General features: G+C 41.5%; 2 protein-coding genes across 3 annotated transcripts; both read right to left on the reverse strand.

Moving 5' to 3' along the window:
- Positions 1 to 4303: 4303 nt before the first annotated feature.
- Positions 4304 to 27042, reverse strand: LOC121636060 (ribonuclease inhibitor-like). The gene is made up of 7 exons (XM_041979395.1): positions 27018 to 27042; positions 23738 to 23789; positions 23480 to 23638; positions 16749 to 16913; positions 15898 to 16062; positions 15047 to 15211; positions 4304 to 4466 (listed from the first exon to the last, which is right to left on the reverse strand). The coding sequence occupies exons 1-7, from the start codon at positions 27040 to 27042 to the stop codon at positions 4304 to 4306; spliced, it is 894 nt and encodes a 297-aa protein (XP_041835329.1).
- On the reverse strand, positions 17985 to 23473 carry LOC121636063 (zinc finger BED domain-containing protein 4-like). Of its 2 annotated transcripts, XR_006009605.1 has the most exons (5): positions 20641 to 23473; positions 20362 to 20501; positions 19186 to 20246; positions 18470 to 19087; positions 17985 to 17998 (listed from the first exon to the last, which is right to left on the reverse strand). XR_006009605.1 is itself a non-coding variant. In XM_041979397.1 (3 exons), the coding sequence occupies exons 1-3, from the start codon at positions 20708 to 20710 to the stop codon at positions 19527 to 19529; spliced, it is 930 nt and encodes a 309-aa protein (XP_041835331.1). In that variant the 5' UTR covers positions 20711 to 23473; the 3' UTR covers positions 19137 to 19526. The 2 variants fall into 2 exon arrangements, 1 of the variants encoding a protein (XP_041835331.1); XM_041979397.1 differs by lacking the exons at positions 17985 to 17998; positions 18470 to 19087 and having other exon boundaries at positions 19137 to 20246.
- Positions 27043 to 27154: the final 112 nt, after the last annotated feature.

Below are 27154 nucleotides of genomic sequence, written 5' to 3' on the forward strand. Positions count from 1 at the left end.
CCTCATTATACGGGCTTGATATATTTTCAAGACATGACTGTATTTTTCCAACATTACCAGCACTTTGCATAAGATCTGTAATTTCTCTTATTGCACCTTTGATCCTTTTTACCTTTGCTTGACGTTTTCTTTGGAGCCTTTTAAATTTATTTTCAAAAGCTTTAGCTGTAAGTTTCGTTTGTCTCTTCCCAAGTGTTTCATTTAACTCCATTTTTCATTCACAAAATATCCAGTAACCACAAAAATATTTGTTAATTTCCAACTATACACAGACTTTATTTAGTTACCTATTTATTTATAACTTATGTTTCCATATATACAATGTGTTATTTTGATTTAATTCCCCTCTACCTCTTCTCCGGGACTATACTAAACTCAACCCTAGTCTTCTGTGTGTACTAGCGGTGGGTATTTATGTACCTAAATACCGATAGCCTCGAACCAGACTGACCGTCTTAGAACCAGAACTACGGCAGCATTCCCAAACGCAACGCTTCAGCCATTTGACACACGAACAAAAACACTCACAACATCCCAAAATAAACAAACCAGTACAATCACCTTATGTTAAAGTACCGCTCAGCCTAACAGGGGAAACAAAAACATCCTTTATTAAAAAACAACCATAAATGTTCTCAAACACACTGTGTGTGTGTCGTGTTATAACAACGCTACGACAGCAAACAAACAGCAGCAAATTGTGAATAAATGGGCTTTACGAGACTTCAATGCACGTTCACGTCTACCGCTCACAACTTTAAAAGCAAACTCAAACATCCAGGGTTGTACCGATAATACCATTAAATCTGCGCTTCAACAAGTAGGCGAATATCTTCTGTTAACAAGATGCTTTTTGTTAACTAAATAACAGAATAATCTCCGTTGATGGATAAGTTACTAGTTTGTCATTTTTTCTCTTGACAAAAATATTTTTCTGTTGACAAATAATTACTTTCTATTGACAAAATATTGCAGCGCACCAACTTAAATTTGAACCCAATCACCGCGGCAGGATAAGACATGAGGATTTGTATCAAAGACGCGTCACGCTAAACCAGTGCACTTGTCACCATGTTTTATTTTTCTTTATCCATGTTACAATAGTAAGAAACAAGCACTTACTTCAACTGATGAGCTTCAAGTTGTACAAGGATACATCAAACGGTGCATTTAGATGACGGTTAATAGAAAATATCTCCCTAAGCTCATCGTGCCTCCATGCTCCAGGTCCAAACCAGACACAGGTGAGCGCACCCATTAATGAAGATAACACACCCACAATCACCGGTGATGTCACCACGCATGTGCACACACACATTTTATGGGAAAAATAAATAACCTGACATATGGCTCTTAGAAAGGATGCTACCGTGGAGAGGGTTGTAGTGAGAAAGACAAAAAACTTATAAAAAGACAACATAAAAAATGTTTAGAACAGAAAAAAAACTAAATTCATCACTCAATATTTTCTGTTTTTAAAGTTTAATTTTATCAAGTGTAATGTGTTTTTTTAATTAGGATGTCACAACACTTAACTTTTTAAATATGTATGTCCACACTCCTCATTAATAAACATTAATGTCTGACGGTAAGCCAGCGCGGGACCAACCAGCAGCAGCTTTATACGTTTCATTTCCAGCCTGGAAAGAACATTTTCATCATGACAGCAGATGTGGTGAAATATTAGCAAATCAGCTCAAACAAAAGCAGGAAAAAACAACCATCTCCAACATTAAGGACTCAGCAGGAAAGCCGACCCAGATACCCGAAGAGATTAATAACATGTTTAAAGAATTCTATGCAAACTTAAACTCATCTGGGAAAACAGATGAGGAAAGAATGAAGTTATTTCTAAACAACATCAACCTACCACAGTTAAATGAAGATCAAGTTAACATGCTGGACTCACCAATAACACATGAAGAACTTTACACTGCTCTTAAACATCTGCCTAATAACAAAGCACCAGGACCCGACGGCTTTCCTGCTGACTTCTACAACATTTCTGCTCATTCTAGCTCCCCTAGTTTGCTGAGTCATGTCTGAAATACAACATAATTCCAATATACCAGAAAAGATGAATAAAGCTACAATCTCATTCATTTTAAAACCCAACAAAGATCCAACATGACCAGCTAGCTATCATCCTACATCTCTCCTTAATGTAGACTTAAAATCATCACAAACTGGCTCATAGAGCTGAAAATATAATCTCACCTATCATTCACCCTGATCACACCGGTTTCATTAAAGGCAGACACTCATCCAACAACACACGTAGACTTCTTAACCTTATAGACTGCTCAATATCACAACAATCCAAAACCATTATAGTCACACTAGACACAGAAAAGACATTCGATAGAGTTAACTGGTCATTTCTCATTTCCACATTGTAAAAATTTTTCTTTGTGGAATCATTTATTAACCAGTCAGGCTTTATGTCCAGAAGACACATAATAAACAATATCAGGCTTGTGCTGAACGTTCTTGATCCAGAAATAGTGAATGATAACGGTTTTATGTTATTTCTAGACTTTTATAAGGCCTTTGATACGGTGGAGCATCAATTCATTTTACAATCTTTAAAAACTTTTGTTTTGGGGATGACTTCTATTCAGCTATCGTCACTCTATAAAAACAGTAACAGCTTTATTAAATTAAAAGCTGGTAAATCCCCAAGATTCAGTTTATCTAGAGGTATTAGACAAGGCTGTGCTGCCTCTCCACATCTTTTCCTGTTAGTTGTTCAACCCAATCTGGAATAAAATACCTCTACATTTTAAAAATCTGTGGCATTGATTCCTTTTTAATGTGTAATTATCATGTTGGTAAAATCCACTCAAACTGTCGGCTTTTCATCACCAAGCCTTCTTATCATGGTCACTTATCTATAAACACAACTTTCCACCACACATACACTATATCTGGAATAACAAGGACATCTTATACACTTTATAGAAAACTGGTTTCATACCAGTATTATACTGGTAGATCAGCTGTTTAACAACGAGGGCTTCTTTTAACTTATGAAGAATTTCTGTATAAATACAACATCCCTGTAACGCCTGTGGAGGACGCCAAGGTGTTTGCAGCTATCCCCTCTGGAGTGTGTATGCTTTGTAAACACCAACAGAGGATTGATACCAGTACACACCCCTGCTGTCTCCTCTTCATCCTCCTGTAGGGAAGGTGTGTCTGTCCAGTTATTCCAGAAATAATAATAGATCAGGAAGAACATTATTTCTAAAGAATATTCTATCATTAGGCTACTATGTGTTGTTTGTCAGTGGAACATGTTTGTGGATGATGTGCCATGGAAGCAGGTTTGGCTAATTCCTAATAAATCTCTGATCACTAATAAAAGGAAAGAAATCTCCTTCAGGCTCGTCCATAGCATTTACCAGCTAAAGTCTAGATTCAGAACAGATTTACATGAAATATTCATATACTTTGCAGTTTTAGTAAAAACTCTCCTGAAATGATGGTCCATTTATTTTGGTCTTGTCCAGCTGTAAAAGTGTTTTAGTAAAAGATCTGCAGTCTGATTCAGGATGAAATTGATGATCTTTTTGCTTTACGAGGAAGGATGTAGTGCTTGGTCTTGTAGCGAAGGATCTGCACAACAGTCCTAGTGTGAACTTAATTAATCTCCTTATTATTATGGCCAGATTTCAACCGGCTCATACTCCAAAAAACAGCCTGCACAGAGCGGCAGTTTTTACTCATTATTAACCTCTTTATCTCTTTTTATTCATCTATCTACATCAACTGTATACTATTCATTCTCTTTTTAGTTAACAATTATGAATTAAATCACGCTTCATGTTCAAAATGATTAATTAAATGACCGTCTCTCAATAACTCCACAGCACACTCTTATTTACCTCCGGTTGGTTTTAAACATTGTTTTAGAAGCATAATGACACACATAACAATAATATATCCACAAAATCAGCAATTAGCCGTGGTTGGCAGCAGCTAGCATGCTATGCTAGGTGCTAACTGTTATCATTCACAGGAGTTTTCTCTCCACAAAAACACAATAACACGGTGATGTCCGACAACTCAGAAACCTCCTCGTGGGTGTGGATACTTTGCGGAATCAATGATTCCACATGAAATTAAGTTTTAACCACTCTTCATCCAGTTATTAGCATTAGCATGCTCTCTCTCGCTTGAAGTCTGTTCTTATTGGCATCAGTGCAGAAGAACTAAAAGCGCCCTCTGCTGGTGAAAATAGAAACTACAACTTCAAACTCATTCTAACAGCAGCTATAGCTCAGTGGTTGTCACACTTTTTCTACCTGCCTTCCTTTTGGAGAAATAAATATTCTATCCCTTTAACATTATATATGAATTTGATGATTTCTGACCTGAGAGTTTCCAGTTTGTAGTTTGGACTCTTCAGTCCATCACACAGCTTCTTCAGTCCTGAGTCCTGCAGGAAACCACACACACTCAGCCTGGAGAGAAAGAGGGAGATAAAATTATGGAGAAAGTTTTACACACAGTGCATGCACCAACCTGTGTATAGCCTGCTGTAGTCACTCCGTAGCTTTTCCTGTTTCTTTAACTTTTAACCAGCTTTTTGTCTTAATTGCTACTTTCTATATTTTACTTTTCATTGAAGCTGCACCCACTCCTACAGGTTGAGATTTTTTGCCGTTCATTTAGCTGCAGGACTGTTCCTGTCATTGAGTCAAGGGACTGCAGCACTATTTCATGCTGCTCTGATTGTTTACTCCAGATGTCAGCTGATTGCCCTGCAGCCAGCTGCCTTATTGGCCAGAATAATAGAAATTCCTGCTGTCAACACAGAGGCTGCAGAGGTGGAATGAAGACGAGGAACAAGAGAGCTGGGTTACTGTGATCGAGGATCCTAGTGATGGTTCATGTCCATGGTTTGAGGTTTGCAAATGGAAACACAAAATGCTGCATATGGACCCCTAGTAGGAACCTATAACCCCGTCCATACATGGAGCCCAGAATTCACTGACTCTTAGCAAATGGCTGCTACATCTGCCACCAAATACAGTCACATGCAAGGCTTTTACTAAAAAGTGGAGGTTTAACTTCTAGCATGACTAGGTTCATTTGGTTTATTCCAGTTGTAGTTTCAAGTGTTCTTTTTGATCAGAAAGAGTTTTCTAGAAGCTGTAATTTTAACTTCTGGTGTAAATCCCATCTCAGTAATAATCACCTGGACATTTAAAAAGAAATTCTAGTACGGCTGTAAGTCTGGATCTTGGTACTGACTTGTTATAACCTCACTGTTTTGATTTGTGTTATTTAGCTGTCCCTTGTTGATTTCATATTTAGAAATATATATATATATATATATATATATATATATATATATATATATATATATATATGCGATGGACTGGTGACCTGTCCAGGGTGTACCCTGCCTCTCACCTGGTAATGCTGGGATAGGCTCCAGCTAACCCGCAAGCCATAATGGACCAAGCGGTACAGAGAATGAATGAATGAATGAATATATATATATATATATATATATGTGTGTGTCAGAGCTAACGGTGCTAGCCTAAAGTCAGGAGGAGTATTGCAGCACTGCTAGTGGTAAGAGGAAAGGAAGAGGGCTCGGCATACTAGTAAATAAACTATGTCAATCTGGCTCAAATCTCCATCAGCGAGCACATTAGTTGTGCAGGCAGTGAACTTGTTGATATTTGGGTGGGGCAAAGAGGAGGTGGCAAAAAGCAGGTGATGAGTACTTCAGTGGGCTCACCACCTGTAGGAAGGGCCATATAGGGGTCAGAAGTTCAGAGTACCCACACTTTTTGGAGTCCTTTTAAGGGGTGTTTGACAGCTCTCCTTGCAAGGCGCTCAACCATGACCCATCAGTCTTGCTCAGGGACACCTCAACATGAGCTCTCCGTGGTGGGATTGAACCGGCAACCCTTGGGTTACAGGACTACCACTCACTGAGCCATGCTGCCCAGTAAAAAGTGTAAAAGATATTTCAGTGTAAGGCAAGGCAAGGCAAGGCAAATTTATTTGTATAGCACATTTCATGTACAAGACAATTAAAAGTGCTTTACATAAAACATTTCAGCACGGTGCAGAAAGCAATAATAAAGGAAATAAAACAGATAAAATGCAAGAAATAAAATTTCAGTGTGGGGAAAGACAATAAAATAATAAATTACTAAAATCATTAAAAGCAAGATAAGTTATAAGAAAATAATTACTGTGCAGATTTCATGCATAGGCGCATGAGAAAAGAAATGTTTTTAACCTGGATTTAAAAATGTCTACATTTGGTGAAAGTTTAATCTCCACTGGCAGTTTGTTCCACTTGTTTGCAGCATAACAGTTAAATGCTGCTTCTCCATGTTTAGTCTAGACTCTGGTCTGGACTAGTTGACCAGAGTCTTTGGATCTAAGAGCTCTGCAAGGTTTATATTCTCTGAACATATCACAGATGTATTCTGGGCCTAAACCATTCTGGGATTTGTAAATGATCAGAAGGGTTTTAAAATCTATTCTGTGACTGACTGGAAGCCAGTGTAAAGATTTCAAAACTGGTGTTATGTGTTCAGATCTCTTTGTCCTGGTTAAAGCTCTAGCAGCAGCGTTTTGGATGAGCTGCAGATGTTTAGTGCTCTTTTTAGGAAGTCCTGTTAAAAGACCATTACAGTAATCCAGCCTACTGGAGATGAATGTATGGATGAGTTTCTCTTGGTCTATCTGGGAGACTGAACTTTTAATTCTGTTTATGTTTCTAAGCTGGTAAAATGCTTCTTAGTGAAGCTTTGATGTGGCTGCTGAAAGTCAGGTCTGAGTCTATCAACACTCCAAGGTTACGAACTTGCTCAGTGATTTTAAGAGCCTGAGTCTCCAGGTGTTTACCAATGCTGACCCTCTTCTCTTTGCTACCAAACAGAATAATCTCAGTTTTGTCTTCATTTAATTTTCGAAAATTCTCCTTCATCCAGGTGTTTATTTGCTCCAGACACTGACACAATAAGTCTATTGGACTGCAGTCATCTGGTGACAGAGACACATAAAGTTGGGCATCATCTGCATAACTTTGATAATTAATGCTATAGTTCTGTAATATTTTACCCAAAGGGAGCATATACAAGTTGAACAGAAGAGGTCCAAGGACTGACCCCTGGGTGACTCCACAAGTCATGGCCACTCGCTCAGATTCATAGCTGCCGATCGTAACAAAATAACTCTGGCCTTCTAAATAGGACCTGAACCAGTTAAGGACTGCTCCAGAAAGTCCAACCCAGTTTTCCAGCCTGTGCAACAGGATTCTGTGATCTACAGTATCAAACGCAGCACTGAGATCCAACAGAACCAGGACTGATACTTGACCAGAATCAGTATTCAACCTAATGTCATTTAATACTTTGACCAGAGCTGTTTCAGTGCTGTGATGAGGTCGGAAGCCGGACTGAAATTTATCAAGATTTCCACTTTCATTTAAAAAGTCATGAAGCTGGTGAAATACAACTTTTTCAATAATCTTGGAAATAAAAGAGAGGTTAGAGACAGGTCTATAGTTGTTCATTATAGAGGCGTCTAGAGTCCTTTTCTATAGGAGTGGCTTAATAGCAGCTATCTTTAGTGACTTGGGAAAAATGCCTGATGCCAGTGAGCTGTTAACTATCAGTAGGAGATCACTTTCTACTGAGGTAAAAACTGTTTTTAAAAAGTCAGATGGTATCATGTCCAGAGTGCATGTTGTTAATTTCAAATGCCAAACTGTTTTTTGTAGGACTTTTAAATTCACCATTTTAAATTGCGACATAACATCAGAATTATTTCCGAGTTTTAGACACAGACTAATTTTCATGTTTGACTGTGTGGAATTAATATTTTGCCTAATTGTTTTCATTTTTTTGGCTAAAAAAGTTGGCAAATTGGTTGCATTTCTCAGTGGACAGGAGCTCTGGGCTTATCTGTTTAGGAGGATTTGTAAGTTTTTCAATCATAGCAAACAGAGTGCGAGAATTGTTGACATTCCTGCTAATCATTTCAGATAAATGTAGCTCTCTGGCCTTGCACAGCTCATTGTTATAGTTACGGAGGCTTTGTTTGTACAGCTCATAGTGAATTTGAAGCCATTTTCGCTCAGTTTTTCTGCTTTCTCTTTTTAGGCTGGTAACCACAGTGGTGTTTCTCCATGGTGTTTTCTGTTTGATCAAAGTGCTCTTGATTCTTATCGCTGCTACAGCATCCATTACATTCAAGACTTTCAGATTGAAATTATCCAGGAGTCCATCAACTGACTCTGCACTGGTTGTTGGTAACACAGCTATAGCCTCCACAAACGTAGCACTTGTTCTTTCATTAATGTATCTCTTCCTAACAGAGAAGCAGGTTGGTTGGACATTCTGAGTGATCAGTAAATCAAACAAAATACAAAAATGGTCAGACAAGGCCAAGTCAGTGACCGCAACAGAAGAAATATCAACACCCTTTGAAATAACCAGGTCCAGAATGTGACCTCGAATGTGGGTCGGTTCTTTGACATGCTGCCACAAACCAAACATCCAATATGGAAGAAAATTCCTTGACATTACCATCCTGTCATGTTATCTATGTGAATGTTAAAATCCCCAGTTAAGATGAAATGGTTAAAATCAGTAGAGATAACCGACAATAATTCAGAAAATTCATCAATAAAATTTACACAGTGTCCTGGACGTCTGTAGATGATTTGAAGTAGGATTTTAGGAATGCCCTTTAAAATAAAACTAAGATATTCAAAAGAAGTAAAATCAGCAAATGAAATCTCTTTACACTGGAATCAATCTTTAAATAAGGCAGCTTCTCCTCCCCCTTTCCTCCCGATTCGACATTTATTCATAAAACTAAAATGAGGGGTGCTGTTTCATTAAGAACTGTAGCACTTGTGTCTTCTGTTAACCATGTTTCTGTCAGAAAAAGAAAATCTAAACTGTGAGAAATGATGAAGTCATTAACTAACAGTGACTTGTTGGACAGAGATCTAACATTTAGTACAGCAGCTTTATGAAGTTTACACTGGTCTCTGTTGTATTGAGTTATACAAGGTACAGTTAACAGATTAGATCGATTCACCCCACAAGCTGACCGTGTTCGATTCCTTATTTTACTAACTAACACACAAATCCTACTGGGTCCAGGCTTGATCTCAGAACAGCTGTCAGTAGTAGCAAAACTACAGCAAGGACCCTGAACGCATCATGGCATGTTATCTTTGTTGTGAATTCTGCTGCTCTGTGAACCTCCTGCACTTCCTCCTGTGCCCTGGTCTGCCAGGACAGAGGATCTAAGAGGAGGATGAGGAGGGGGAGGAGGGGGAGCCCTGTATTTCTTGGTAGATGGTGGTCGCTGGGGTTCAGACCGGGATAGAGACATCCTTTGAAGACCTTGGGTGATGTGGAGAAGAGGGTCTGGTGAGGGGGAAGAACTGGGAGTTGATCGCTTCTCTGCTGTGTCCTTCGCTCTTATCTGTACATCATGTTTGGGTTTGCCATCCCAACAACATGACGCAAGTGTGCACCAAGTAATCTGCATCCAGTTAGATTTGGATGCACACCATCAGGTCTGAATCGCTCCTTACAGTTCCAAAAGATACTGAAGTAATGAACTTTATCCCATGGGTGATATATGCGTTTGATAACCATGTGTTCAGGCCAAGAAGTCTACTGAAAAGTTCAATTCCTTTACCCGCTGTAGGAATGGGTCCTGAAATGTAAACATGGTGCTCCAAACTGACACAGTCTCTCCAACAGCAGAGAAAAGTCTTTCTTCAGGATCTCGGAGCCAGTTTTCCTCCTCAGAATATCAAAAGACCCTGTGTGGACAATGATCTTCATACCATCTGGATGTGAAGACAGAATGGTCGGCAACATCTCTGTCAGTTCCCTGACTGATGTATCAACAATCAGAATTGTGTCTATTTGTTTTTGCGTGGAGGCGCCGATGGCTTCTCTAGTCCTCCTGTTTGTGGAATTTTGGCCTCTCCTCCTGGTCTGGTTAGCCCTGGGCTGAGTTTTAGGGCTATTTCTTGAATTTTGATATATCCTTGCATTACATTCATCATCATTCATTTTAATATGACTCAACACATCATATTTATTATGCAGTGAGACTTCAGGTGGTGGAGTGAGTGCTGGAGCTTTAAATTTCCTGCTGGATTTACCTCTGCGACGAACAACAGCAGACCAGGTTCTGGCCGGGGTTGATGACTTTGGTCTGGCACCAACAGTGTTCCAGAAGGAGAGATCAGTCTGATGGTCTGGTTTGGGATTTTCCGCAGTTATTCCAATGTCATTTGAACACATCCAAGGAAGTGTATCAGCCAGGTCTGTAGCGGGAGGCTCCACATGCGACATGCCTTCGCGTATGAAGATTTGACTCAATCCATTTGACAACTCAGTAGCTTGTACAGAAGCTACTACAGAGTCAATAAATTCTTCATTCACACGAATGTCTTGCAGTGTTTCAATCCTCTTCTCCAACTGTGTTATCCTTAAAGAAAGTTGCTCACACTCAGTGCAGCTCACTGATACTGCAGGGTTAGGAGACATCATTCTACTAGTTCTCCGATGGCAATCAACTAAATTTATCAAAAAATATATTCGTTCCAGTGATTTATAAGTGACCAGGAGTCAGTCCCGGTTCTGGAGCCGCCCACGCCTGCTTCCCAGTTCAGCCTGACTCTACAGCGTCAGACGCCACAGCAACGGTCAGTCCCGGCTCTACAGCGTCCGACGCCTCAGCCCCAGTCTGTTCCTGTCCTGCAGCCTCCCATGCCTGCTCCCCGGTCTTCACCGGCTATCCCACGTCCAACGCCGATGCCACGGCCTGCCCCTGCTCGGTCTCCGACGCCTGCTCCACGGGCTGCTTCAGTTCTACCTCCGACGCCAGCGCAACGGTCCTGCCTGGCGCTTATAGGTCTGAGGTCAGCTCCAGGGTCCACCCAACCTCTGGATGTTCCTGTCTCTGAGGAGGCCGATGATCGCGACGCTCCTCTCCAGCCGGTGGTTCCTGTTTCTGAGGGGGTCGACGGTTGTGAAGCTCCTCTCCAGCCGGTGGTTCCTGTCTCTGAGGGGGTCGACGGTCGCGACACTCCTCTCCAGGTGGTGGTTCCTGTTTCTGAGGGGGTCGATGGTCGTGAAGCTCCTCTCCAGCCGGTGGTTCTTGTGTCTGAGGGGGTTGAAGGTCGCGACGCTCCTCTCCAGCCGGTGGTTTCTGTCTCTGAGGGGGTCGACGGTCACGACGCTGCTCTCCAGCCTGGGACGCCAGTCTCCGAAGGGGTCTCCGAGCGAGACGCTCCTCTCCAGGCCCTGGCTTTTTCCCTGTCTGAGCGACCTCCTGGTCGTCCGTTGGAACTAATCCCTTGTGCCTATCTTCTAGACCTCCAGTCAGGCCGTCCGCCTGAGCGCCAGCTCCAGTCAGGCCGTCCGCCTGAGCTCCAGCCTGGACAGCCTGCACAGTCCTCTGGGCATCCGCCTGAGCTCCAGCTCCAGCCCGAGCAGCCCTCTGGCAGTCTGCCGGAGGTCCAGCCTGCTCAGCCCCCGGAGGTCCAGCCTGCCCGACCGCTGCCAGAGATCCAGCCAGCCTGTTCTCTAGAGCTCCGGTCAGAGTACGCCCATCCACCAAGGGTCAGCTCCAGGCCTACACGTCCTCCAGGTCCTCCTCCAGAGATCCGGCCCTGGTCTGGTCCTCCTCCGGGTCGTCCTCCTTCCATGACCCGGCCCTGGTCTGGTCGTCCTCCTTCAATGACCCGGCCCTGGTCTGGTCGTCCTCCTTCAATGACCCGGCCCCGGTCTGCTCATCCTCCCAAGATCCGGTCCAGGACCTGGTCCGCTCACCCTCCGGCCCGTCCTCCAGAGGTCCGGTCCCAGTCGGTCCCAAGTCCCGGCCCGGGTCTGCTCATCCTCCTTGGCTCCGGCCCCGGCCTACTCGTCCGCCGGGTCGTCCTCCGGAGATCCGGCTCCTGCCGCCGCGGCTTTCTGCCGTCTCTCTGGGCCGTCTGGAATCCGGCCCTTAGAGGGGGGGCTCTGTCAGGGAAGTCAGCCTCCTGCAGTCTCCTGCAGTTCCCTGATCTGCCACAGCTGATCCTGATCAGTTCATCTTCATCAGGACCTATTGGATTCACCTGATCCACAAGGTATATAAGGAGCCTTCCTGCCCTTATTCCTTGTAGGATCTTAACCAACGCACGCTATGGACTCACCCCTTCGCTGATCCACAAGCCTCTTCTCCACAACCAGGCTCATTCAGGTCTGTCTTGACTGACCTTTGTATATTTATGTATATTTCAATAAAGAGGGGTAAAGCTGCCTATGTCTCAGTGGAGTCCTGCGTTACACAATAAATAAATTGCTTAGAGGGAAGTTTCCTAAAACTTAAAGGAAATGCTGATGAATAAATTAAATTCAATTAAAGGAGCTCATCTTTTAACTGTCAGCAGAGGTAACTGTATGCAAATTAGTTTAAATACAAGAAAAACCTTAAACACCAAAACAACAAATGTACATTGATGCAGGTAAAATATATTGTTATTTCTGCAATAAACCAGGAAAGTGCTCTACAAAATTAATACAGAGATAACTAAAGAAAATAAAACCTATGGCATTTTGGTTTGATTACATGGATGGGATTAACCAAGCCTGTGTGTTTCTTTAGACTCGTTCAGCCAAAGCTGTTTGACAGTGTGACTCTCATTGCTGCAGCTCTTAAATAAAATACTTTGTTTCATTCTCTCAATGTGTGACCTTTGTAGTGGAAATTTTATTATCAATCTTTATAAACAGTCTAACAGACCGGGTTATTTTGACCCTGGAGGACAAAATGTGCATAGAAAGTGTGAAGACAACACGAGGGCTACAAACACAACATGTTAATGCATTTACAGTAATCTCTGGAATGCCGCCTCTCTGCTGCATTTCCAACTTTCCAAAGGTTGTCAGGTGTTCCACCAAAGAAATTAGGATTTATTTAATGCAAATGTAAATCTTGCATACATTTCCCAGCGCCGTCGTTTAGGATGGAAAGGTGATTCTAAGGGCCCCCACACCCCTATGACTAAATATTATGCACAACTATAACTAATATTAATACTAATGCATCTGAGTTAAAACAAAGCCATAAAGTCATGTAATATTTTAGTTTTAATCATTTCATTAACCTCCTCTCCTTATAAAAATGGTTTGATCAATGGTTCGTTCTTCCTCATGGAAGCGCGAGCGAACTTCTGCCTTAAGATGATGCCTCCCAAACAACACAAACCTGGAAACCAGAAAAGACTTGAGAGGGAGGCCAGGAGTAGGAGCAGCAGAGAATATTAGACATTTCTTCTCCAATAATGGTGAAAGTACAACTACAGAGGACTGAAACCATTTCTTGGTCATTCATTCACTGTCTGTAACCACTAACCTTAGATGGGTCGTGGAGGATGGAACTGTAACCGACCGCACACAGATGCTGCGAGTATAAATCTGCCTTTAACTGTTAACGGGTGAGAGGAGGCGTACACTCTGGACAAGTTGCCAGTTCATTGTAGAGCAATGATTCCTGCTGTAGCTAACTGAACGTTACTAATCTGGAGGCCAGCTACAGTGAACTGTGTTTCACACACTGTGTCTCAGTCAGAGCGACTGGAACAAGAAGATAGATGGTTTAATGGCGCGGGTCGGATGAGAACTGAAAACTGGAGGAAGAGATGCTGAATCCACATGTCTACTGTTAAACTGAACTAACCTGCCACAGCAGCAGGAAGCCAGAGCTCCAGCAGCAGAAACATTCACTCAGTTATGGCTGCATTGAGTTTTATTATGAAGCATCGAAGTTCTGCTCAGTAATTATGAGCTTTAGGCGAAGGTCATTTACGTTGTTAAGATGTGTTCAGATCTAGTCTTATAAAATGTTATTGGTGGGACATTTGAATATCCTAAATAAAAAATAAATAAAGAAAGAAGTTAAATGTTGTAATATTTTTGGTTGTTTTTACAGCAATATAAAATAAAATACACCAAATACTTATTGCCTCACGAGGGTGACATCACTCAATTATTTTTTCCTCCTACATGAGTGTTTACTAAAACTAAACTGCTCTTGACATGGGTCTCATGCAGGGGTTAATTTTACATTCCTCCACACATATGGCAAAGTGAAAGTGTCTGCTAGAGCCATGGTAATGTTCACAAAAGCAAAATATAATGGAGCAATAAGCCTTTATGCTCTGCTGCTCCAGAATCGTCTGAGTCCGACCCAGCAGCAGACCTTCATCTCCAGCCGTCCAGTGACGCCTTTGAGTAGTTATTAAGACATTAATGAACCCATTAGCTATTTCAGTTATATAATCAGTAGCTAAATACAGGCTAAATTTATTTATAATTCAACCTAAGTCGCTGTCTTTGTTGTTGACGGAGCCAGGCCCGTGTCCCCAAAGCAAGGCTCTTTCAGAAAGTGAAGGGAATTGTTTAAGGGACAAAAAACCGACGCTTTAAGTTATTGTTTTTTGCAAATCAGTGCTTGATTGTTTTTAATAAAATACCCAATGCCTCTTTGTTGAGTGGCTTATTGAAAATGTATTTGCAATCAGAGGTGTAATAACGTGGTTTAAGTGGTGATGGGTACCAAAGCATAAAAATTTGAGAAACTAATAATCCATCATTACATACTACTACTACTACTACAATGTAAAGAAGAAAACAAATTGGGTGTATTACATCAGGCCCCATCAAGAACAAAGAAAAATATCATAATACACAGAGGTAAAGAAGTGGCACCAATCCTGGGGTAGAAGAGCCCAGAATTCCCTAAAAAAACTGCCCTGACAGCTCCTGTGCTGGTCCTTCTTGTTCATCATTAAGAATACCCCTCTGTCATTTATATGTAGATATAATTATCTTATATAAATAAATAAAGAACATTTTACACAATGTTTTAATCTCCACAGTTTTCATTTGTGTATTTAAATATCTGTGAAAAGGTTTCAGATCATTGCATCACAGAGACTGAAGCTGAAACAATACAAACACAAATAAGAACAGCAGATAAACCTCACCTGAGAGTTTCCAGTTTACAGTTTGGACTTTGCAGTCCAACAGACAGGTGTTTCATTCCTGAGGCTTCGATACTCAGGTCCAGTTTTATCAGCCTGGAGGACTGGGAGCTGAGAACTGAGGACAGAGCTGAACATCCTTCATCTGAGATGATACATCCACTCAGTCTGAAGAGAAGGAATTTAACAAAATAAATAATATTTGTATTAAACTTATGTTACATTTAATGTTTATGAACAACTAAAATACATTCCTCAAATAACAAATCCAGAATTTGCTCTGTACAGGCAGAATGTCTGCTGAACTTCTAATGGGGAGCTTTGAAAAGTGGAGATACACAATCTAGTTTCATTGTTAGTACTCTAACTCAAATATCTCCCATCCGTCCTAACAGACCGGGTTGTTTTTACCCTTGAGAACAAAATGTGTGTAGAAAATGTGAAGACAACACAAGGGCTACAAACATAACATGTTAATGCATTTACAGTAATCTCTGGAAAACCGCCTCTCTGCTGCATTTCCAACTTTCCAAAGGTTGTCAGTTGTTCCACCAAAGAAATTAGGATTTATTTAATGCAAATGTAAAAACCTGCATGCAGCTCCTCTGCTGTTCCTGCTTGACGGAGATCAGGCCATGATCAGGTTTTAGGCCACAGACAGAAAACCATCTGTCATTTATATGTAGATATAATTGTCTTATATAAATAAATAAGGAACATTTTACACAATATTTTAATCTCCACATTTTTCATTTTTATATTTAAATAGTTGTGAAAAGGTTTCAGATCTTTGCATCACAGAGACTGAAGCTGAAACAATACAAACACTAATAAGAACAGCAGAGAAACCTCACCTGAGAGTTTCCAGTTTACAGTTTGGACTTTGCAGTCCAGCAGACAGATGTTTCAGTCCTGAGGCTTCGATACTCAGGTCCAGTTTTATCAGCCTGGAGGACTGGGAGCTGAGAACTGAGGACAGAGCTGAACATCCTTCATCTGAGATGATACATCCACTCAGTCTGAAGAGAAGGAATTTAACAAAATAAATAATATTTGTATTAAACTTATGTTACATTTAATGTTTATGAACAACTAAAATACATTCCTCAAATAACAAATCCAGAATTTGCTCTGTACAGGCAGAATGTCTGCTGAACTTCTAATGGGGAGCTTTGAAAAGTGGAGATACACAATCTAGTTTCATTGTTAGTACTCTAACTCAAATATCTCCCATCCGTCCTAACAGACCGGGTTGTTTTTACCCTTGAGAACAAAATGTGTGTAGAAAATGTGAAGACAACACAAGGGCTACAAACATAACATGTTAATGCATTTACAGTAATCTCTGGAAAACCGCCTCTCTGCTGCATTTCCAACTTTCCAAAGGTTGTCAGTTGTTCCACCAAAGAAATTAGGATTTATTTAATGCAAATGTAAAAACCTGCATGCAGCTCCTCTGCTGTTCCTGCTTGACGGAGATCAGGCCATGATCAGGTTTTAGGCCACAGACAGAAAACCATCTGTCATTTATATGTAGATATAATTGTCTTATATAAATAAATAAGGAACATTTTACACAATATTTTAATCTCCACATTTTTCATTTTTATATTTAAATAGTTGTGAAAAGGTTTCAGATCTTTGCATCACAGAGACTGAAGCTGAAACAATACAAACACTAATAAGAACAGCAGAGAAACCTCACCTGAGAGTTTCCAGTTTACAGTTTGGACTTTGCAGTCCAGCAGACAGATGTTTCAGTCCTGAGGCTTCGATACTCAGGTCCAGTTTTATCAGCCTGGAGGACTGGGAGCTGAGAACTGAGGACAGAGCTGAACATCCTTCATCTGAGATGATACATCCACTCAGTCTGAAGAGAAGGAATCAAACAATATTAATAATATTTGTATTAAACTTATGTTACATTTAATGTTTATGAACAACTAAAATACATTCCTCAAAATAACAAATCCAGAATTTGCTCTGTACAGGCAGAATATCTGCTGAACTTCTAATGGGGAGCTTTGAAAAGTGGAGATACACAATCTAGTTTCATTGTTAGTACTTGTAGATAAATTTATTGAGGTACTCATCAAGGGATGGCTTGGGTGTGTTACTTATTTTCATTTATATTCTTACTCTGTTAATCATATATTATCTTTAAGCTCATATACTGACTAACAGGGTGTTGCTAGTAAAACAACATGTGGAATGTTACCCTTAAGGGAAATTTCTGGGTCGACCAGAGGTCAGAGGAGATACCTTGTTTGTGTGTGTGTGTTTTCTTTGTCCCTGTTTTCCAGAACAAAAGAAGCCACCAAATGGATGGGTGTCACAAGGAGGGGGGTCGACATCTGCAATGTGGTCAACCTGTGACTACACCCAGCCAGACTTCTGCAACTCCAGCATGAGTCAGCAAAACTGTGTATATTCAGACCCCTATATAAGGATTCCAGGATCAGTTAGAGGGCGTTCTGACTGTAACAGCAGCAGACTCCGTATTGTATTAGTCCAGGGGACAGACAATACGAATCCAGAATTCTGTATTTGCACATTTCTCATATCAATTGTAATTAATAAATTAGTTAACTGAGAGAAGTAGTCTGTCATATTTTGATCCATCAAAGAACACGCAGGAGAAGACCCTAAAAAAAAAAGGTAGAAAGAAAATGTGTGGAACAGTACCTTATTAATTAGGAAAGTGGGAAATTAGTACCTGTCTATTTTAATACTATGGGAAGAAGTACCTGTTCTTTATTACCTGTGCATTTTTAAGGTTTTCTCCAACATACTCTATCCACAAGTTTTATCTGACTTTCTAACATTTATAGGAGAGATTGTGCAAATATCTCCCTTCAGCTACAAACATCTCACTATCCACAAACATGTTTAATCTAATTAATAACAGCGTCTACATCTTCAGTTCACCGTGAAATGAAAGTGTTAAAGGTAGAGCTAGTTTCACAGCAAAGACCTGTGTGGACTGATAATTACATGAAAGTCTGATAAACCATTTCTACATGTGAAATGTATTTCACACATCTTTAAATCTCTTCTCAGTCTGTGGATGTTATTTGTGGCAGAGCAATAAACCTGCAGAAGATCTGGGGCCTCATTTATAAACCTGAGCGTAGCAAAGCAGACTACAGGCGCCGTCCGCAGGGAAACTGTCACAGTGTTTGGCTGGGGTCAGGATTTCCCAGCCGTCCCTGAAGGCATCCTCCCTCCAGCTCTGCTCTGATTGCTGATGCGCTCCACCTGTGCTATGCTCTTTATATACCTGTGTGTGACAACTTCTCTCTGCCAGATCGTCTTGGTTTATTCCCTGCACGTTTCCAGCCCTGTTCTTCTGCCTGCCTGCCTGAATTGATCTCCGACCTGCTTCTGACCCGGATCTTCTGATTCTGCCTGCCCCAGTCTGGTAACTCTGGGGATGGGTTGACGATGCCTTAAGGAGTGTATTGACACATTACACAAACTGTGTTGACACTGTATTGACACTGTGTTGGTCACTCAATAGTGACCTCTGCTGTAGATTTAAAATCATTGCAGGTTAACAAAATGAAAAGATGGAAAATCTTGCATGCTGTCAACCCAACGTTAGCCTGTGAAATAATATTTCATCTTCATTCAATTGCTAGTCTTTTAATTAAATGACCCCATCCTTGTTAACCAAAGTGTTCAATCATATGAAATAACACACTAAAAATGGATTCATTCATACATTTTTATTGAGAATCAAAAGTTTCTGAAGTGTCTTTGCTCCAAGGCGGTTTCTCCTCTTGGACACCAGTTCCCCTGCCTTAGAAAATACTCGTTCACAGGGAACAGATGAAGACGGTGTGCATAAATATTTAAGCGCCAGTTGATAAAGGTGTGGATATGTTTTCTGGTTATTTTTCCAATACTGCAACGGGTCTTGTGTTCTGGGTGTGTTGCTTTCGGCCAAGTAGCGTTGGACTTCAACTATGGAATCTGCTGTTGTATTCGATGTCCCCCGGCTCTCCTCAACTTCCATATCCAGAGGTTTCCAGAGATTGTGTCCTAAGAAATATGTTTGGAAAAATTCTGTCATGCGGCAATACACTTATGATAAACCACAGAAATATACATATAAACACACAACAAATGTGTTGTCATACCTGAACTGGGTTCTGATCCATGTGAAGAGCTCGGTTCTTCTGCTGGGTCAGGCTCATGGCTCCTCATTTCAGCAGCACACTCCGACTTCAGCCTCTTAACAGCTTCCGTTGCTCTTTGTGGACTAAAGAAGCCAACTGTTTTAAACCTGGGGTCCCACAGTGTTGCCAGTGTCATCACACTGAGTGATTCCATGTTGCAGATGGACTCAGTTAGCCGCCTTTTCAGATTTGCACCCAGTTCTTGAGCAGCTGGTTTTGTTAATGCTGAGGCTTGACGTTGAAGCTCAATGTAGATCATTCTCATCAGTGGAATAACCTTTGACCCCGAGACTCTTTTTTCCTCAGAGTTCTCTTGTGGCTTGGTCAAAAGGAGAGAGCACCCTGAGCATCTCTTCAATGACTTCAAATTCTTCAGGAGTCAGTGGAGTAATATCATTTTTTAATGTGGCCTGTGACACCCAGACTGCCTCCTTCTGCTCAGTCATTCTTTCCAGCATGTGGTAGGTGCTGTTCCATCGTGTTGGCACCTCATTTATTAATTTATGGATTGGTGTTCCCAGCTGTCGCTGCATTTGAGTGAGCTTTTCTTTGGCCGTGGTGCTTGTTCGAAAGTATGTGACAATTTGCCGTGTTTTGTTGCGTATTTCTGTTAGTGTTGTAATTTGATCACATGATTTTTTCACAGTTAAATTGATGGTATGGGCAATACAAATAGTTTGCCGTATTTGTAGTATTCGAGCACATGAAATCATGTTTGGTGCTGCATCAGTGACAAGACACCTGACCTTGCTCGCTATGCCCCACTCCTCCATAAAGGTCCTTTTAACCATGGCCATGTTTTCTGCAGTGTGCTTCTGTGGAAAATGCTGCACTCCTAAGACTGATGTACGGAATTCATGGCTGTCTTTGTCCACATAGTGGCAAGTAACAGCAAGATATGGCTCCATATTAATCGAGGGCCACATGTCAGCTGTTAAAGTAACAGCAACGGCGCTCTGGAGGTCCTTTTTTGTTTTCTCCTTTTCCTCCTCATATTTCTGGTCCACAAAGTCCTTGACGGTCTAAAAATAACCATACAAATATTGTAATACCTTATGAATACATACATGGCTGTCTGTGCATTTATCTATCGACAGTACTCATTAATTAATTCAACCATACACTTCTTACACATACCTTCCTGCTTGGTAGAACATATGAGGGTGCAACAAGCTGCATGAGCTCCCTGAATCCCTCATTTTCTACGAGGGTGAGTGGCTGACAGTCTTTGATGATCATGTTGATCACAGCCTCATCCAATGCTTGCTTGTTAGGAACTGCAAGCCAAAAAGAACTATTTGGTTTAAAGCTTGTTAAAGGACTGTAATTTCACAAATAATATTACAGTCATGCAAAGCCTTTTGTGTGTAATAAAGTATTTTTGAAAATTCAAAGTTTGTGAGAATTTCATCATACCTGGGGTACTCACAGCAGGAGTGTCTGCCAACTCTTCATTGCCATGCTGAGCTCTATAATGCCTCAGCATTGATGACGTGCTCTTGTTGATGTATGACAATTCTGTGCCGACACTTCACCTGCAATAAAACAAAAAGTTAATTTACCAGAAAACAAATCAAACCTCTTACTAGTAAAGAGTAGAAACATTGAATTAAAAACTACCAGTAAACAATGCCCAAAGGAGGAAAAGATTTACCTTATTTGGCGTCAAAAGATCAAAATGATTCCAGACTTGAGACATTTTTCTTGAACGATCCATGAGTGGAAGCAAAGCAAAGCAAATCAAACAATCCAACAGGCACCGCAACACCGCAATCTCCATCCAACAAACCCACGACATGTTGATACAGTTTGTTTCTTTATAAACACAATTTGGCGCGGCACATCCAAACGATACACTTCCTGTATCGGTCACGTGATTTTTTGTTAAAGCGATACACGCACCAATACGGGGTTTCCCACTTGTGCACTCGGCACAGTGCTGACGCACCAGTGTCGTTCGTCCCATCACTAGGTAACTCTGTTCTGTCGTTTGGATTATTCTGGAACTCTGACCTTTTTGGATTGTCTCTAGGACTAGGATTTTGGATTACGGACTTAACCTTTATTACTGGAAGGACCCCTCTGGACTCCCATCGGAAGGATTAGTCTGGAGCATATTAACCCACTACTAGCCCCATTCTAACCATCTTTAATTCAGCTGCTCAACAGAGTCGCGGTGGAAATCCTTCTGGCTGCCCCTGTCATCTCATCCAGAAATATCTGCTGTGTGGGACTCCTTCATGCCTTCTGACGAGCTACCTGAAAGGATCCTGACACCGCCTTCCAGTCCAGTACATTGTTCAAATAAACTATCTTTACACCAATCCTTGGGTTACTGACGTTCACTGGGTCCAGTCTGCTGAAACGTGACAGAAACAAGGAAATGCAGCACAAAACTTCCAGATTTATAAAAGCATGCGGACGCACGTCCCACGTCTGTTTCCGTTTATAAATCACAATCAACTCTAACGTTGGTGCAGGTGAGAGAACTCATGTCACAAACGTCGCCGGTCTACACTGAGAGAAGGAACCAGAGACTTTACAACATCTGGGGTCTAGTCTGTCTAGTCCCCATCAATACGGTACCATTAGTTTAATTTTTTATATATACTGATATCGATGTTGATACTTCTTGGCCATAAAGGAGAATAATTATTGCACAGTGTATTAAAATCTTTATTGTAAGACCAATGTCTTTTAATCTGTTTTTAACTCTAATGTAATTTATTTTTATTTAGTTATTTATTTATTTTGTGTATGGTGACATTGGGTGTAGAAAGGCGGCAAGAAATAAAGTAATTTTTTGTTGTTGTTAGATTAAATTCAAGAATGTAAATACTTAAGAGGGTTTAAAAGCCATAATAAATTATAATGATTTACATTTAAAAATAGAAAATCTTTTTAAAATAATGATAAAAATAGTTAAACTACAGATTAATAAGATTATTCTAATTAAATGGGAAGTTAATAAACTATAAGTAATAGTAATATGTTAAATATAATAAAATATAATGTGTAATAACCTGCATTAAACCAGTAAAATATCTAAACCTCATCATCACTTACAGAAGCAGCATCATCATGACATCCTGACATCTGAAGCCACGATCAGCTGCCATGATCATGTGACACAGAAGGAATAACTGTTGCTGGACTTCACACAAAATTTTAGTGTCTAAAACTCTCAGGAGTGAAAACAAATGGCTTTTTTGTCTCAGCAGAGCGGTATCTCCATATTCACACAGTATCAGATCTGATATCTGACTGGCTGAAATGAAAGTATGGACTCCAGAGTATGGATACACCATCCCTGGTCTGGTCTAAGTGTCCAGTCTGCTCCAGAACCTCCTTACAGAGTGAAGAACCTGGAAGTGTGTGAGCAGCAGCCATGGTAAGAGCTGTCTGAAACCATCAGATGCTAATGAAAGCTGCTCCAATGCTTTCTTTATGACCTCTTTGAGGAACAGCGTAGCTTCCTTTATGAAAGGAGATAATTCCATAACACACTTCATTCTGGCTGCAGCCTTGGAAGCAATGCTGGTGTTTATCCAGTTGTACTAACTGGTAAATGTGTGGACATATATGAGGACAGTGGGTGTGTGTGAGCAGTTGTGACAACATGTTTTACTTTTCCTTCCCTTTAATCACCAAGCTTGATTATAAAGTCATATTTTATATCTGAACATGTTGACATGACATATAGTTTCCATGTCAGTGTGATCAGACTGCATTAGATGAAATATCTGAATCCCTTTCTGTAGAATATTTATTGAACATCTGTAGTTTCAGAGCTGCAGAATAAAGCAACAGGTGAGGCTCATTGTGGTCGGATTCTCAATGCAACGCTGTCATCTTTTCTTGGATCCTCTGAATTTATCCCACCACCTTTCCTAAACTCCATGATGTTTTCCATCAGGGTAAAGGAGTTTAGGCAGGAAAAAGCATTGGGGGTGATTCTGTTTACTATGTGACTGAACCACTGGATGGAAACAACGTGATAAACAAGCAGGACGAGCAACGTTTCAACCAAAGCTGAGAGACAAAGTAGAGCATCTTTATTTAACCAGAGGCTCATTTATACCTTTAAGTCCTAAATAAAACACATGTTCCTTCATTTTAAAAGATGCGTTACTCTGGACATATTTCATTCAGAATATTTCAAAGTAGTTTAGAAAACATTGCAGATTATTCCATCACAGAGATGTTTGAAGCTGAAACAGAGGAAAAACATGTGAGAGCAGCAGAGAAACCTGACCTGAGAGTTTCCAGTTTCCAGTTTTCCAGTCCATCACACAGCTCCTTCAGTCCTGAGTCCTGGATTCTCAGGTCCAGGTCCTTCAGTCTGGAGGACGGAGAGCTGAGAGCTGAGGACAGAGCTGAACATCCTTCATCTGAGAGGGAACAGCTGCTCAGTCTGAAGAGGAAATAATAAGACAAGTAATAATCTGTCCCATGATGTACCCTTATACCAGCAGCAGTATATTTCTCCACATCCTGCTATATATGTACTTACAGAGCTTTGCTGGAGGCTTTGACCACTGGCAGCAGCCTCAGAAGAACCTCCTCTGAAGGAGAGTATTTCTGCAGGTCAAACACCTCCAGATCTTCTTCTGATGACAGTAAGATGAAGGCCAGAGCTGACCACTGAGCAGGAGACAGTTTATCTGTGGAGAGACGTCCTGATCTCAGGAACTGATGGATCTCCTCCTCTAGAGAACGATCATTCAGTTCATTCAGACAGTGGAACAGATTGATGCTTCTCTCTGCAGACACATTCTCACTGATCTTCTCCTTGATGTACTGGACTGTTTCCTGATTGGTCTGTGAGCTACTTCCTGTCTGTGTCATCAGGCCTCGTAGGAGACTCTGATTGGTCTGCAGTGAAAGACCCAGGAGGAAGCGGAGGAACAAGTCCAGGTGTCCATTTGGACTCTGTAAGGCCTCGTCCACAGCTCTCTGATGGAGATGTAGATCTGGTTCATTTGAACAAACAGAAACTGATCTTTCATCTTCCATCAGGTTGATTCCAGACTTGATGAAGGTCAGACGGACATGAAGAGCAGCCAGAAACTCCTGAACACTCAGATGGACGAAGCTGAACACCGTCTCCTGGTACAGTCCTCTCTCCTCTTTAAAGATCTGTGTGAACACTCCTGAGTAAACTGAGGCTGCTGTGATATCGATGCCACACTCTGTCAGGTCTGATTCATAGAAGATCAGGTTTCCTTTCTGCAGCTGATCAAAAGCCAGTTTTCCCAGAGACTCAATCATCTCCCTGCTCTCTGGACTCCAGTGTGGATCTGTCTCAGCTCCTCCATCATACTTGACCTTCTTGACTTTGGTCTGGACCACCAGGAAGTGGATGTACATCTCAGTCAGGGTCTTGGGCAGCTCTCCTCCCTCTCTGGTTTCCAGCACATCCTCCAGAACTGTAGCAGTGATCCAGCAGAAGACTGGGATGTGGCACATGATGTGGAGGCTTCGTGATGTCTTCATGTGGGAGATGATCCTGCTGGCCTGCTCCTCATCTTTGAACCTCTTCCTGAAGTACTCCTCCTTCTGTGGGTCAGTGAAGCCTCTGACCTCTGTCACCATGCCAACACAGTCAGGAGGGATCTGATTGGCTGCTGCAGGTCGTGTGGTTATCCAGAGGCGAGCAGAGGGAAGCAGTTTCCCCCTGATGAGGTTAGTCAGCAGCACATCCACTGAGGTGGACTCTGTAACATCAGTCAGGGTCTCATTTTTGTGGAAGTCCAGAGGAAGTCGACTCTCATCCAGACCGTCCAAGATGAAGACAACCTGGAACTCTTCAAAGCTGCAGATTCCTTCTTCTTTGGTTTCAGTAAAGAAGTGATGAACAAGTTCCACCAAGCTGAACTTTTTCTCTTTTAGCACATTCAGCTCTCTGAAAGTCAGTGGAAATGTCAACTGGATGTCCTGGTGGGCTTTGTCTTCAGCCCAGTCCAGAGTGAACTTCTGTGTTAAGACAGTTTTCCCAATGCCAGCCACTCCCTTTGTCATCACTGTTCTGATTGGTTCATCTCTTCCAGGTGGGCGTTTAAAGATGTCTTCTTGTCTGATGCTTGTTTCTGGTCTGTCTGGTTTCCTGGATGCTGTTTCAATCTGTCTGACCTCATGTTCATCATTGACCTCTGCAGTCCCTCCCTCTGTGATGTAGAGCTCTGTGTAGATCTGGTTCAGAAGGGTTGGGTTTCCTGCTTTAGCAATCCCCTCAAACACACACTGGAACTTCTTCTTCAGACCACATTTTAGTTTACGTTGACAAGCTGCAGCCAGAAGTTCTGAAAGAAAAGAAGAAATAAGAAGAGTCAGTAAAGATTTGAAGCCTCTGAGGAATGAGGATGTGAATATGTGATGTTCATGTGTTGAGACATCAGTAAATGTGTCGTTTATCCAGCAGCTTCAATCTTTAGAGAAATCCTCTTACTGCTCTGCAGACGCTCAGCCAGCTCCTCCTGCTTCATCCTCCTCAGGAAGTCCACTGTGATCTTCACTAACGCCTCTCTGCTGCTCTTCCTCTGCTCCTCATCCTCACCCTCCAACACTGAGCATTCTGGGTAATCTGGACTCAGAAGCTTCTGGATCTTCTTCAGCTCCTTCTTCATGAAAGTGATCATGTTGTCCTCCAGCAGCTGGAAGAGAAACGATATGAAGGACACAATCAGACTGAAATCATGGAGCCAAACATCAGATCCATGTTGGACACACTGACAATCCACTGGTCTACAAAGGTCAGCATGGAGATGATGTGGACAGAAGAGATGGAAAAGTAGTTGTTGTACATGTACAGACCATAAATATGGAGTCCAGCTGTGTTTGATGCTGCTGGGCAGACTGACCACTGGGAAGCTCTGAGCTCTGCTGGTCCACTCTGTGGAGGAATCAGGAAGAATCACATCACATTCTGTCACATGGAGAAGCTGCTTTCAGCTTTTAGGAAGCTCTCACCAACACCTTCATGAAGCTCTGTGCTGAGGTGCCCTGGAGCAAGGCAGCCACAGCCAGTGTGTGCTTGGATGAGACTGACTGATGTCAGATGGACAACCATGAGAGGAACTGTTAGAGTTTTAAAACCAGAAATAGTTTTAGTTTGTTTGTGAGTCAAAGGGAGTTTTAGGGAATATTCTTTCCATGTGGAACATGCAGGAATTCTGTTTCTTGGAAGGTTTGGAAGTTTTCTAAAATAAAATAAAAACTTAAATCTGCCTCTGAATGTTTAAGGAAACCAGCTCAACATCATGTTCAAACCATTATTTTCTCCATGTTCACAAAGCAGCTTCACTAAGTTTAGGAAATGGAAACAAAGGTTTTATTGGAAGCAGCAACACATTCAGCTAAAGTTGTTAAAGAGACAAAGTCAGCCAGAAAAAGAAGCTCTACATGGAGCAGCATGTTATTTCCTAACAGTGTCAGGACTGGATATCATATGTAACACACAGCATGAACAGTAAGGAGGAGCTCGTTCATACTGGAAACATGAAGCTTTCTGAGTTCTTAGAGAAATCCAGCTGTCTGAGTTTGGAAAGAACTGGATCAGACTGGTCTGACTGGGTTTAGGATCAAACTGCAGCTGCGGTTTAAACATCTGATCCAACTCATCTTAACATTTGAGCCCATCTGAACGTCCTGATTCTCAGAAACTGTAGAAGCAAAAAGATTCACAACACAAAGTAAAACCTGATTCTGAGAGTTCAGCTTCGACTTTTACATTTTAATACTGAAAACTACTTACTGTCTGTTAGATCCAGGACTTTGATTGAACTCAATCCAACGTCCCATCGACCAGTCGCTCTTCATGGACACACAGCTGGGTCCAGGTTCAGGTTCTGGTTCTGGTTCAGGTCCAGGTCCAGGTTTTCGCTTCTGAAGGAACCTGACAGAAAAGCAGAAATGTTATTAAATCTCAGAG

This window comes from Melanotaenia boesemani (assembly GCF_017639745.1).
Source record: "Melanotaenia boesemani isolate fMelBoe1 chromosome 2 unlocalized genomic scaffold, fMelBoe1.pri SUPER_2_unloc_3, whole genome shotgun sequence".
NCBI lineage: Eukaryota > Metazoa > Chordata > Actinopteri > Atheriniformes > Melanotaeniidae > Melanotaenia > Melanotaenia boesemani.

Bases quoted from the DNA above. Each gene is read 5' to 3' on its own strand.
- LOC121636063 (XM_041979397.1), bottom strand. From the start codon at position 20,710: ATGCTGAGGCATTATAGAGCTCAGCATGGCAATGAAGAGTTGGCAGAC. The intron at 20,502-20,640 runs GTATGATGAAAT...TTTGGCTTGCAG, and splicing joins TCCTGCTGTGAGTACCCCAG to TTCCTAACAAGCAAGCATTG. The intron at 20,247-20,361 runs GTATGTGTAAGA...GGTTATTTTTAG, and splicing joins ATGTTCTACCAAGCAGGAAG to ACCGTCAAGGACTTTGTGGA.
- LOC121636060 (XM_041979395.1), bottom strand. From the start codon at position 27,042: ATGAAGAGCGACTGGTCGATGGGAC. The intron at 16,063-16,748 runs GTGAGGTTTCTC...CCTTCTCTTCAG, and splicing joins TGTAAACTGGAAACTCTCAG to ACTGAGTGGATGTATCATCT. The intron at 15,212-15,897 runs GTGAGGTTTCTC...CCTTCTCTTCAG, and splicing joins TGTAAACTGGAAACTCTCAG to ACTGAGTGGATGTATCATCT.